We start from the raw sequence: 14,269 nt of genomic DNA, 5'->3' as shown, positions 1-14,269 counted from the left end.
CTCCTCCCTCCGCTCTGCTGTTCGGCCCCTCCTCCCTCCACTCCGCTGTTGCAGGGGGAGGGGGAGGAGCCGATGACTTGCTGGAGAGAAAGAGAAACTGTGCGCTTTTTTTCCCCTCTCCTTCCTCAAAACAAACGTTTGTGGATTAAAAAAAATGAAATTAAAAAACTATCGCACGTCCTTGCGATGGGACTATTGCACATGCGCACATCGCGATGGCGATGTTTAAACGATATATCGTTCAGGCCTAGTGTTAAGACAAAGATCAATTGCCACCTTGCTTCCCCACATTGCTTCCCATGATATTCCTAATCATAGGGAGAGGGATTGCAAGGTTTTAGCCAATTGAAGAAAGGTTCCAAAGGCTGCCAAAATTCACTCTACTCATTTTGCGCTGCCTTTTATTACCTCTCTATATAGGTAAAACGACGTCATTTCAGATTGAGCGCGACAATGAGTGAGAGGGTCGTGCAGCGCATGTATTAATAGTGTTAAATGTATTAATGAGACACATTTTTAAATAAATTAATTGCCGCCGTTATCGTTTTTGATAACCCTACCTTAAGCCTAACCTAAAGACTCTGGATGAGTGTAACATATTATGTCTGTAACATTAAATACAATTAGAAAACGATTTAATTAAAACATATACTGTATATATTAAAAAAAGGCATGGCCGATATTTTTTTGCCGATTCCGATACTTTGAAAATGACGTGATCGGACCCGATCGATCGGCAGATCGGGACATCTCTAATAGCTACCTCTGGCCACTTACTATGGGCATCGATAGCAACCAGAAACATTCGATTTTCAAAAGGCCCTGCAAAGTCAATATGAATGCGGTGCCAAGCGTCCTGAGGAAAATCCCAAGGATGAAGTGGGGCTGCAGGTGGATTGTTGCGAATCTTCTGGCAAGATGAACAATTTTTTACCGTCTCTTCGATCTGTTTATCTAATCCTGGCCACCAAAAATAACTTCTCGCCATTTCTTTCATTTTAACAATACCACTGTGACCTGCATGCAGTTGCGCAAGCATTTTAGCACGCAATGACTGTGGCACAGTCACTCTCATGTAAACATGATACAAGTCATACACACGTGCTTTTTATGGAAAATAATATATATATTTTTAAATGTAATCAATTATTTTATTATTTTTGTTCTGAGGGTAATAATGTTGAGCTGTGGCTGTGGGTTTAGGCTCTCCAAAAGGACTGAATTTATTTAAATTTAGATTTTTTTTTTTTTTTAACTTAAGATTATCCTTATGTTCCAATTAGCTAATATGTTTTGAAAAATAAAAATCCTGTTCAATGGAGAAAGGTGTTTTTTTGTTTTGTTTTTGTTTTTTTGTTTTTTTGTCTAAACCCAGATATATCAAACTAACACATTTTAGAGATGTAATTGTAATACCGTGATAAAAACTGTGATATTTTGGCTAAAGAAGATCATACCATCACATGCCTAGACACAACCCCTTTTTGAGCTACCATAGCTTAGAGAAGAGCTTCTCACAAAGAGTGGATAATTAGTCAATAGTTTCAGTATGATATCACAATGAACGGGGCGCCAGCCATCACTCTAGCTATCATACTAAATTAAAAGATCTCTGCGTTGACAAAGAGAACCCGCCCTGACTGAAAATTGTGACCGATAGAGCCTTGACATTGAGACTACATTTAGTTCCCTGAAGCATTCATTAACAATCTTGAAAGATAAAGTGACTGCACAATATTAGACATGTACAAGGCTGACCTCAACAGAAGGCATCGTTAACAATGGAAAGTAATTCAGGCAGCCGATTGTGAAGGCAACAAGGGAGTTGAGTCGGACTAAAAAAAAAAAAAAGAGAGTCGACCAGACATCAGGAAGCAGACAAAGTAAACATAGAATACGCATGGGAAAACATTGAAACAGCAAATTAGTGCAAACGGAAAACAGTCTTAACTAGACTCGGAACGGAATAATTTCGAAGGTAAAAAACGCTACAGGATGTAACCATTTCTCAATTATAGTGCTTGGAGTGTGAGAAGAGACAATCCCATCAATGCGTTATATCTGCTTAGTATGTCCCTGTTGTCCTCTTCTCCTGATTAGTACAGAGTACCTGGGCTTTAACTTTGATTGAAGTCCGCAGAAAAAAAACACATTACCTTATTTCACATGTCTTTTGTCTTTCCTTTTTATCTTAAAGCAATACTAGGTAAGTTTTCAGTTTTGGTCGATTTTAGCAACCAAGGTGGACAAAGGCGGTAGTTTTTGCCTTTAGGCGTTTCCCATGAGGACCAGCACCAGTGTTGTTAATCTTACTTCAAAAAAGTATTTAATTACAGTTACAAATTACTTCTCCCAAAAAGTAATTGCGTTAGTAAATCATTTACCTGAATGTAAGAGTAGTTAGTTAATTGGCAAAGTAACTGGTGATAATTTTTATTTTTTTTCTCAAAAAAAAAAAAAAAAAGAAAGAAAAAAGAAAAAAAGGTCACACAATGTGAAGTTTAAAGGGTTTTTGGGACAATTGGCCCTAGCCCAATTCTTTACCCTAAACTTAAGTATACACAGGGGTATTGCGGATATTGCAATAACTAGATAGTAACCTTTGCTATATTTGGAAGTCATTTATTGTTGTGAATCAACCGTTCAAGTTGTTAAAATTGCCCCGGTTATTGTATTAGTTGCCTTCTTTCTACTTACGACATGTGTAAGTTTTAAAACTGTTTCATCATTTAAAGATAGATTTAAGTCAAGATTTTGCCGATTTTGGAAGTTACTTAGGTTCGCTAGGAAGGTTCTCTACAACAGAGCCTTCCTGAGAAGTCTACTGCTTTAAGATGGCGGCTGTTTACTAACGCATCTAGTTCTTTATACATGTTGCTAATGCCGCCGTGTCTGTCATTTGCATCTAGTTCTATATATACAGTATGTGATATCTACCGTAGCATCATGTGGGCGTAGTTTGTAGGCTATCGGCTACAGTCAGGTATTATTGGAACTACTTAGCATCGTGTTTGCAACGGCATCACAACTCCCTTGCCTCCTCACCACTCCTGCTCTGCTCTCTTGTCTCCGTGAGTCCGTCTCTCTCAGACATTTCTCGCGTCATTCAACCAACATAGTAACGCATAGTAATGCACGCCTTTCCCGCCTCAGTAACGGTATCGGCGTTGAAAAGATGAGAAAAGTAATTAATTAGATTACTCACTACTGACAAAAATAACCCCGTTAGTAACGCCGTTATATTCTAACGCCGTTATTAACAACACTGACCAGCGCACAGTGCTGTGAAATCACGATCTCCCAGTTGCCTTTAGATGGATTAACGACATTTCTGTTTCCATCGGCTGTGTGAAGGATGAATAGTAATGAGGTAATTAATCTAGTAGTGGCTAAACAATAGCATATGATGATGTTGATAATAAGAAATGTTTGATTTTGTACCTTACTCCCCTACCGGCCCTCCGACACCGCCCCGAGGGGGTGGTCATGGCAGCGAGTGAAAGCCGGACTAATGTTTATTCTTGAGTGTCCTTTTATCGTAGTGGCCTTATTTTTCCTTTTTTTTTTTTTTTTTTTTTGTCTCCTCGGACAAAACCTTTTGTCTCTTTTGTTGCTCTGCCATCTTTGCATAATTCACGCGAAAGCGTTCGCATAGACTTGCGTCTTTATAATAAATGCGGAAAGGGGAAGTGACGTATGCCGTAAAGCAGTCAGCCCATTTGTAGTTTTTTTGTGTGGCAGTGTTCCTGCCCCCTTCCTCAAAGTTAATTAGTGTCGGGAAAGCGATACAGACCCCCTCAAGATGAAAAAGAGGTGTCATTCAAAGAGTTGTCGGTCGACGTATCATCACAGATGTTGTGAAAATATTTTATAAAGGTTGAAAGGTTACCTAGTATTGCTTTAAACTAGGGCTGTCAAAATTATCGTGTTAACGGCGGTAATTATTTTTTTAAAATAATCACGTTAAAATATTTGACGCAATTAACGCACATGCCCCGCTCAAACAGATTAAAATGACAGCACATTGCAATGCCAACTTGTTACTTGTGTTTTTTTGAGTTTTGCCGCCCTCTGCTGGCGCTTGGGTGCGACTGATTTTATGGGCTTAAGCACCCATGAGCAATGTGTAATTATTGACATCAACAATGGCGGGCTACTAGTTTATTTCTTGATTGAAAATTTTACAAATTTTATTGAAACAAAAACATTAAGAGGGGTTTTAGTATAAAATTTCTATAACTTGTACTAACATTTATCTTTTAAGAACTACAAGTCCTTCGATCCATGGATCGCTTTAACAGAATGTTAATAATGTTAATGCCATCTTGTTGTTTTATTGTTATAATAAACAAATACAGTACTTATGTACCGTATGTTGAATGTATATGTCGGTCTTGTGTCTTATCCTTCCATTCCAACAATAATTTACATTAAAATATGACATATTTTATAGAAGGTTTGAATTGCGATTAATTACGATTAATTAATTTTTAAACTGTAATTAACTCGATTAAAAATTTTAATCATTTGACAGCCCTACTTTAAGCTATCCTATTTGGATGCTTAGTCATGCAGTACCGTGGCTCTACATGCCCTTTTGTGCCTAAAAAAATTAACTGCAACAATAGACTTTGACATAGAGTTACACCTCGTAACGTCCTCAAAACCTTGTATTAGTACTCTGTTATAACAGAAGACTCGCTTGGGATTATTTACTATTCACAAGCAGCAAACCAGACGGTTGAATCGGGGTGTGTTGATTGAAGCTATGCAGTGCTAATCACCTCTGGAAGTAATTTGAGGGTCAATAAGTAGCTGTTAAATGTACTGCATAAATGACTATAGTGCGAGTGAGTGCAATCATTGTACATCAAAGTAGCAGTTCTCGACTGGTTGTGAGTAGAAGTGTGCTGAACTGATGTCTAGAGTTGTCCGACATTATCGAGTATCCGATAACATCGTCCGATAAAACAATTTTAAAATGATACCGGATATAATCGATATCGGATTTTCAGTATCGGTTTTGGGCCTATATGCATGTTCGTTTCAAAGTGAGTGTAGAAGCCTTCTGCCTTTGTACAAGGGCTGGTCACAGTTTAGCACAGCAGTTATGCTTATTGAGCATCAAATATCTCCAAACTAAGATTCTTGGGATAGATAAATAATATGTTAAGTCCATGACTGCATATACAGTGGGGCAAATAAGTATTTAGTCAACCACTAATTGTGCAAGTTCTCCCACTTGAAAATATTAGAGAGGCCTGTAATTGTCAACATGGTTAAACCTCAACCATGAGAGACAGAATGTGGAAAAAAAAAACAGAAAATCACATTGTTTGATTTTTAAAGAATTTATTTGCAAATCATGGTAGACAATCAGTATTTGGTTAATATCAGAAATTCATCTCAATACTTTGTTATCTACCCTTTGTTGGCAATAACGGAGGCCAAACATTTTCTGGTACGCTTTACAAGCTTTTCACGCACTGTTGCTGGTATTTTGGCCCATTCCTCCACGCAGATCTCCTCTAGAGCAGAGATGTTTTGGGGCTGTCGTTGGGCAACACGAACTTTCAACTCCCTCCACAGATTTTCTATGGGGTTGAGATCTGGAGACTGGCTAGGCCACTCCAGGACCTTGAAATGCTTCTTACGAAGCCACTCCTTTGTTGCCCTGGCTGTTTGTTTGGGATCATTGTCATGCTGAAAGACCCAGCCACGTCTCATCTTCAATGCCCTTGCTGATAGAAGAAGATTTTCACTCAAAATCTCTCGATACATAGCCCCATTCATTCTTTCCTTTACACAGATCAGTCGTCCTGGTCCCATTGCAGAAAAACAGCCCCAAAGCACGATGTTTCCACCCCCATGCTTCACAGTGGGTATGGTGTTCTTCAGATGCAATTCAATATTCTTTCTCCTCCAAACACGAGAACCTATGTTTCTACCAAAACGTTCTATTTTGGTTTCATCTGACCATAACACATTCTCCCAGTCCTCTTCTGGATCTTCCAAATGCTCTCTAGCGAACCGCAGATGGGCCTGGACATGTACTTTCTTCAGCAGGGGGACACATCTGGCAGTGTAGGATTTGAGTCCCTCGCGGCGCATTGTGTTACTGATAGTAGCCTTTGTTACTGTGGTTCCAGCTCTCTGTAGGTCATTCACTAGGTTCCCCGTGTGGTTCTGGGATTTTTGCTCACCATTCTTGTTATAATTTTGACGCCACGGGGTGAGATCTTGCATGGAGCCCCAGATCGAGGGAGATTATCAGTGGTATTGTATGTCTTCCATTTTCTAATAATTGCTCCCACTGTTGATTTTTTTTCACCAAGCATTTTACCTATTGCAGATTCAGTCTTCCCAGCCTGGTGCAGGTCTACAATTTTGTCTCTGGTGTCCTTCGACAGCTCTTTGGTCTTGGCCATAGCGGAGTTTGATGTGTGACTGACTGAGAATGTGGACAGGTGTCTTTTATACCGATAATGTGTAAAAACAGGTGCCAATAGTACAGGTAACAAGTGGAGCCTCGTTAGACCTCATTAGAAGAAGTTAGACCTCTTTGACAGACAGAAATCTTGCTTTTTATAGGTGACCAAATACTTATTTTCCACTCAAATTTGGAAATAAATTCTTTAAAAATCAAACAATGTAATTTTCTGTTTTTTGTCCCACATTCTGTCTCTCATGGTTGAGGTTTACCCATGTTGACAATTACAGGCCTCTCTAATCTTTTCAAGTAGGAGAACTTGCACAATTGGTGGTTGACTAAATACTTGTTTGCCCCACAGTGTCTGTGTCGGTTTGATATCGGTTTTGGATTTTTAGAGTTGAACAATAGTGGGACATCTGTTATCAGTTAACATCGGTTAAAAAGTCATTATCGAAGAACACTACTGATTTCCCTGGAGCCCATACGCGGAGATTAAGGGGCGAGGGGCATAGCACACGTGAGAACCTAGGATTAAAGATGTGGACCATGAAACGCCGAAGAGCACTGCCAAATTGGTGAGTGGAGTTTTAGTTTGCTCCACTAAAGACGTTAACCCTAAAAAATAATGGGGGGGAAAAAAACCATTCATTTTCAACGTATCATTATGAATGTTCCCGGCTGAAATATTCAGTTAAAACATCTACTTCTCCTCTAAGTAAGACAGAAAAACGCGTGTGCTCACACACACACGCACACAGCTGGTATGCCTGTATGTACAAGCATGGACTAAGCTACTATCCAAGCATATATCGTGTAAGTTAATTTTATTGCTGATACTGCGTTTCGGGGTCACCAACATTTTGCCCCCCTGCCACAAAAGTGCCAAACTCCGCCTATGCTGAAGCCCATCTCATTTTTGGAGGTTATCCTGCATGATGGAGAGCACTACATCTCTTGTGTCATTGACCGAGCACCGCATTGAATGAGGTTATTTTGTTCTCATGAACTGAATGCTCAGAAAACTTATTGTTCACTCAGAATGGAAAATGTAACCTTGTAAATCCTAGAGTTGATGATGAATGTTAAAGACCACAATAGGGTAGACAAATACAAATTGGTCGTCGTGTAGTCAGTTGTGACAATGCCAAACATAAAACGTTCACAACGTTCAATGATTGAAACCATACAGTTTCTTAGCCTGTCGTGGGCTCATTATTTGATGATAGTGCCATTACTCCCTCAGTCTGCATCATGTGAGCTTTTCTCATTGCCATTGAAGGAATCTGACCTTCTAGTAGGACCGCCGGAATCGCGGCAGCTGAACCGGGCCGGCGAGAACCCAACAATCCGGCCAGAAGGCTAAACTCGCGTTCACCTTCGTCTTAATCCTTTGTACTAGTAGTGTGACAAAATATCGAAATGGTGATATATCCTGATACTTTGTATCCCAAAAAGGTTATCGATATGCTCCTGCCAAGAATCAAGATATAGTTTGAAAAAGGTGCCAATGTAAAACGAACCAACAAGTTTCTACCAAAATCTTCCACCATAATAGTGTCTCAATTAACTCTAAGGCTGCATTGACGTTGCTCGACGCCCAATCCATTTAGACTGGGAATTTTTGTTAATTCCAAACCAGAGCATTCACAGTCATTCTGTCCGATTTTTAGGACATTTACAGGTCACTTGCTGTTCATTTTAGGGCAATTACAGGTCATTTCCTGTTGACTTTGAGTCACTGCCCATTCATTTGGGTGATTCCCAGGTCACTTCCTGTTCTGTAACTCAAAATAAACAGAAAGTGGCCCATGAAATACACATAAATCAACAGGAAGTAACTGAAAATCAACAGGTAAATGACCTAAAATGACCCAAAATTACCTCATTGCCTGGGATTGGCTGTCACTGACGACCATAGACGTTCAATCCATTTCAAATTCAATTCGAATGGATTGGACGTCTACTAGTGATAAACTCATTCCAATTCCCAGCAGAAGCTTGTTTTTGTGTTTATTAGTTGTTTGTAGAATATCCTAGAATGATTTTTTGACCAATGTATCGATAATCGTTGTATCGCCATATCGTCAGATCATCGTTATCGTGAGCTTTGTATCGCAAATTGTATCGTATCGTGAGGTAACAAGAGGTTCCAACTCCTACTTTGTACGGACTCCATTTTGAAAGGTTTAAAGAAGGCCGAAAACAAGTTGACAATTTATTCAGGTTGACAGCGATCAAAACGGCAAGGCGAAACAGAAAAACTCAGGCGGAGAGGCAAGGTCACCCTATCACACGTCAGCAAAAGGTTCCCGAGAAAAAATGACCACGATTAGTTAAACACTCAGTCTTTTGAAGGCTCTCGCGAGGCGGGCTGTGGGCAGGAAGAAGGGTGTGTTTAGGATTATTGTCTGTTTATGGATTGGACAGGAGGATTCGGGAGTTGCCGTTGTCCGGGCAACGAGAGTTGTGGATTTTGCCACCTCAGCGTCAAAGGGGCTCTTGGAGTCTTGTCAGTTATCAGTTGGATTTCGGGCGTTCTCCGGTGTTCCTTGTGTTGGGACAGGGTGTCCCGCCATTTGATCTGGACTGTCCTTGAGAACTGATTGCGAGAGTTGGTGGTGCAGATGTGGACTTGTAAGTGTCAATCTTGCTTAGTCAGTTGCATGACGTACACGTTGGGCTTCCATGATTATTTTGGCGTTGTTTATCTCTTATGCCCTATATTCTGCTTGTTTTCCTTAAACTATGGTATAAGTGCTATTTATTTTATATTGGGTGTGTTTGAGTAATACAAACAGTCAAACAGTAAATACAAGAAACGATACAATTCCCTGATTGATTATATTAAGTGTGTTAGAATAATGCAAACAGTTAGACGGTATCTACAAGAAAAGCTACTATCTCCTTCACCATCAATATCAAGCCAAAGTTTTAGGACTGTTCTGGTTACCATACAATACAATATGTAAAACTTAGGTGATTTCAAATAGGGATCCGCAAATGAACACTAATTATGATACGTTTATCAGTATGCATTTGCAGAGGACAGGCAGGTTGATTTGTTTTCACCTTGTAAGAGTTTGCAACAGCTTCAGCAACACTACACAGTGGAGTTGAGTGCTTGTAAACACTGATAAGCTTTTAATGGATGCAGAGTTAAATAAAGGAGCTAGTATCGAGTTGTTGATAAATGACTGTTCTTGCTGATCAATGCCTAATAATCATCAAGTTTAACTCAAAAGTGACTGTCTGCAGCGCATAATGTGACAAGGATAGTAGCGCTTTGAGATACGAGCAAGCTGAACTACGGGAGTATTTCGAGATATGACAATTTGTTTTCCTATATGAGCACTTTATGGTGCTTGACGACTCAACTCATCACTCTTCAAAAGTTTGGCATAGTGAACAAAACTTTATAAAAGAGATGTCAAGCTGTTTAATGTCACTCCCATTATTACACCCATCTCTCAAGGCACTACTTGTACTATTTTTGCTGCTGCAGACTTTTCATAAGAACCAGTAAAGTAACTGAAGCAGGGTACACACTTATGTAATATTTATCTTCTTAGCAAATGATAGAGAATTGATGACTCTTAAAACACCCCGCAACCCAAGATTGCGTTAAGTGCTGCAACGATTAATCGATTAACTCGAGTAATTCGATTAGAAAAAATATTCAAATTAAATTTTGCTGCTTGGAGTATTTGTTTAATTAAAAATGGCGTTGTATTGGTTTGTTTGAAAGTGTTTGCATTTAGTTTTATTAATTTAGGTGGACACACTGCCCTCTAGTGTCAACAGTGATTATGACGTAACTCATGTAATGGCTGAATCCAGCTGCTCCCTGTTAGCACATTCACTCCCAGCCATTTTCACCGGAGCAAGGCCCTTCGCTCCCGGCCATTTTACTGGATTTTGACTAACTTTGCAAGGCCCACAGAAAATTCAATTCAATTGCTATATAAACATGAAACCCACCAAAAGAAAGATTAGACTCTTTTTCTTTCAGCAGAAAAAAAAGTTAGTTCATATCTTTTTCGATTCTTTAGAAATCAGCATTAGAAAATAGCTTAGTTTGAGCAATTTTCCAATTTCTGATGAAAAAACAGAGAAATTGAGCTTTTTGTGAAAGCATACATTTCAAACACAACTTTGACTTTAACACAGCTATTTTTTTGTTTTAGTTACATCCCAAACATCTGAATAATGTATTCATTTTACAAAATAAGATAAACAACACGACAAATAGAGCTTTTGATAGCAAAGTAACAATTTATTTACACATAACTAACTGAAAGATGACGCTGTTCCAGCCGCGACAGCCGGTTAAACTTTTCTCTCATCGCCGCCTGTCTCATGAAGATTAATTTTTTTGAGTCTCTGCGGCCTCCGCTCGCAAGCAGCACGGACTCAAAGGCATCGTCCGCTGCACTGGTGGTCCCGGTCATTCTGCTCGGGCGTCCAGCGTCTGGCAACCCGGGCGTCCTACTGGTTGTTCTGCTCGGTCGTCCGCCGCCTGGCATCCATTCGGTCGTCTTCCGCCGGCTCCCCAGCCATGCGGCTTGGCTGTTCGTTGCCGTTGAATCGGGTTGCGGGTCTTACCAAATGCGCTACTGCCCTCCAGTGGCTAGTTTTATTGCTGTAAAATGAATTGTCAGCTTTGTGCTTTGGAGCTAAATTTGAACAGAAACCAGAGATGTCTTTTTTGGAAAAAAAAAAAAAAAGTAAGACGTATAAATACATCTTTGGGACACTGACACAAACGTATTTATACGTTTTTGGGAGCAAATGAGTTAAGAACAACATGAGCTCAGTTTTTGTTTAAGGTGATGTTTTTTTTAATGAATTTATTAATTTAGTTTTCGGTATATTTAGCTGTTTTAGTGGGAAAATGTGTTGGAACCATTTGTTAAGAGCATTGTTAAAAAAAAAAAAAAAATGTTCGCATTTTATAGCATTTAAGCTAGTGTACTTTTGGAATGTAAGTTAGCCAATTGTTATTGTTTTTGTAGATCCTCATTAATTTTTTTCATACCATTTGATGCTCAGCTCAGGTATTTTAATTTTTTTCATTCCTTATCCGTTTACTCGATTATTCGAACCAACTAGTTCATCGATTAATCGACTACTAAAATAATCGATAGCTGCAGCGCTAATTGTGTTGTAGAAACTAATAACCTGGTTTTACGAGTACTAATGTTAATTTTCTGTTGTTTTGTTTTCAGAGAAATCATGGATGCACACACCCGAGGCCCTGGCCAAGCATTACATAGCATACAATGCCAAGGTATGTGCCACTCTTACTTGTGTGATTAATTTATTACCTCACTGTTGCTAACAGTGAGGTAATAAATTAATTTTCAGGTTACACAAACATGAATAAAATCATTTCTTTTGAGTTCACTACCATATTTAAAGGGCAAGTCCTGGAATTGTGCTTTGAAAGTAGTCGAATTACAGTAATTCACCTCCAACGCTGTCCCGCTAAATATTTAAGTATCATGTGTGGTATTTTTACAGTTTATATACTGTGTGTATTAGGGGTGTGCCATCTACTAAGGCACCCCACGATTCGATACGATTACGATTCAGGGTGCTACGATTCGATTATTGAACGATCTTCACGGAATTAACAATCACAATTTTCGATGCATCTTTCCCCCCTACCTTTCATGATTTTTTTTTGTTACTTTGTGGCTACTTCATACTTTTGAGCAAGGTACAGTATATTTGCCAGTATTCATTAATTAAAGCAGCCAGACAAATTTATGTCCTTTACGTTTTATTTCCAAGCACCTATTGAGCCAGCAGAAACAATGGAAAAATGCCTATACAACACAAAGCTAACATTAAGCTGCTCTTTTTCACAAGAAGGTGCAAAAACATTGGCTTTTTCAAAGGATGAACTTATTTCTATTCAATACAACACAATTTACACTGGTGGAATGAATTACACATTTTCTGGAAAACAAACGAAGTGCCTTTAGAAATAAGACTTATTTTAACCGATATACGTTTTCACAGATTTCTGTACTATTTTGCATGTTTGTAGTGTTACCGCTGTACTTAATCCTGGTTTTACACGTTCTGCATATGATATGTAATATCGAAACAACCGGAATTTTTGCGAGACGCAGGGACTTTTGGGAATGACACCGAAAAATGTTCCCTTCGCCCGTATGTCGATTCTATTGATGCCAATGTACTCGGATTCCTTTGACGCATCTGGAAGTCGATACCATTGACGACCATGGAGGTCCAAATTTCCCATTCATTTCCAGAGGCATTTCTTTTGTTTAATGCCATAGACGGCGATGTTTGTCGATTCTATTGATGCCAATGTTCTTGGATTCCACTGACGCATATGTAAGTCGAAGCCATTGACGGCCATGGACATCCAAATTTCCCATTCATTTTCAATGGCAAAAAAAAAAAAAATGTCCCCAAATAAACATGAAATGACCAGACATCAATAGGCTGTGTCCCCCTAACATACCCGATTCCATTGACGCATATTGAAGTCGATGCCTTTGACGGCCATGGACGTCCAAATTTCCCATTCATTTTCAATGGCAAAAAAAAAAAAACAATGTCCCCAAATCAAAAGGGAATGACCAGATATCAATAGTACGTGTCTCGCAAATAATCCCGATTCCATTGACGCTTATGGAAGTCCATGCCATTGACGGCCATGGACGTCCAAATTTCCCATTCATTTCCAATGACATTTACTTCGATTGATGCCATTGACGGCCAAGTATGTCAATTCTATTGATGCCAATGTACTTGGATTCCATTCACGCATATGTAAGTTGATGCCATTGACGGCCATGGACGTCCAAATTTCCCATTAATTTCCAGAGACATTTACTTTGTTTAATGCCATTGACGGCCATATTTGTCGATTCTATTGATGCCAATGTTCTTGGATTCCATTGACGCATATGTAAGTCGATGCCAGTGACGGCCGTGGACGTCCAAATTTCCTATTCATTTTCAATGGCAAAAAAACAATGTCCCCAAATAAACAAAAAATGACCAGACATCAATAGGATGTGTCCCCCTAATGTCCCCGATTCCATTGACGCATATTGAAGTCGATGCCATTGACGGCCATGGACGTCCAAATTTCCCATTCATTTCCAATGACATTTACTTCGATTGATGCCATTGACGGCCAAGCATGTCAATTCTATTGATGCCAATGTACTTGGATTCCATTGACGCATATGTAAGTCGATGCCATTTATGGCCATGGATGTACAAATCTCCCATTCATTATCAATAGTACCTGTCCCCATAATATCCCCAAATCAACAGGAAGTGACCTGATATTGTCCCCGAAATGTCCCGAAATCAACCTGGGCGGGGCTAAGATCTGTACCCCCGCACAGCAAAGCCCCATAGTAATTTCTCCACAAATTGCAATCTTGCACTTTTTCCTTTTTTCACCACCTGCACAAACCTTCTTGGAACCTGTGTTGATTTCTCTCACAAGAAAATCGGTAACACTTTATAATAACTATCCGTTTTACTAATTAATAGATCATTAGTAAACTGTTGATCAATTAGTTTATTGTTGATTTGTGAAGTATTTGTTAACAGTTTTGTTAAGCATTTCCAGGATGTTCTTAACCTGAAACACAGTTTGTGTAGAAACGTTTGAAGTTTTTGTTTGTAACGTTTGGCAATTCTATCTTTTAAGGTTAAGAAATGCCGTTCGCTTCAAACGAGAAGGCATTTTGAGAAGGCATTTTGCAGGCAGCGCTCATGTTGCACATTTATGAAAATCTGCCATGAACCAACAAATATTTGTACTTTTCTTTTTTTTATATT

General features: G+C 39.2%; 1 protein-coding gene across 11 annotated transcripts in view; it reads left to right on the top strand.

Moving 5' to 3' along the window:
* The window catches only part of LOC130927168 (PTB domain-containing engulfment adapter protein 1), a 118,199-nt gene that overhangs the window by 79,413 nt on the left and 24,517 nt on the right, over positions 1-14,269 (top strand). For all 11 annotated transcript variants that reach the window (XM_057852795.1, XM_057852792.1, XM_057852799.1 and 8 more), the window contains one exon: positions 11,659-11,720. In XM_057852795.1, coding sequence (XP_057708778.1) covers positions 11,659-11,720 — 62 coding nt within the window. The remainder of the gene's footprint in view (positions 1-11,658; positions 11,721-14,269) is intronic.

Source organism: Corythoichthys intestinalis, chromosome 12, assembly GCF_030265065.1.
Source record: "Corythoichthys intestinalis isolate RoL2023-P3 chromosome 12, ASM3026506v1, whole genome shotgun sequence".
Classification (NCBI taxonomy): Eukaryota; Metazoa; Chordata; class Actinopteri; order Syngnathiformes; family Syngnathidae; genus Corythoichthys; species Corythoichthys intestinalis.
This window is presented reverse-complemented; position numbering and strand designations above follow the sequence as displayed.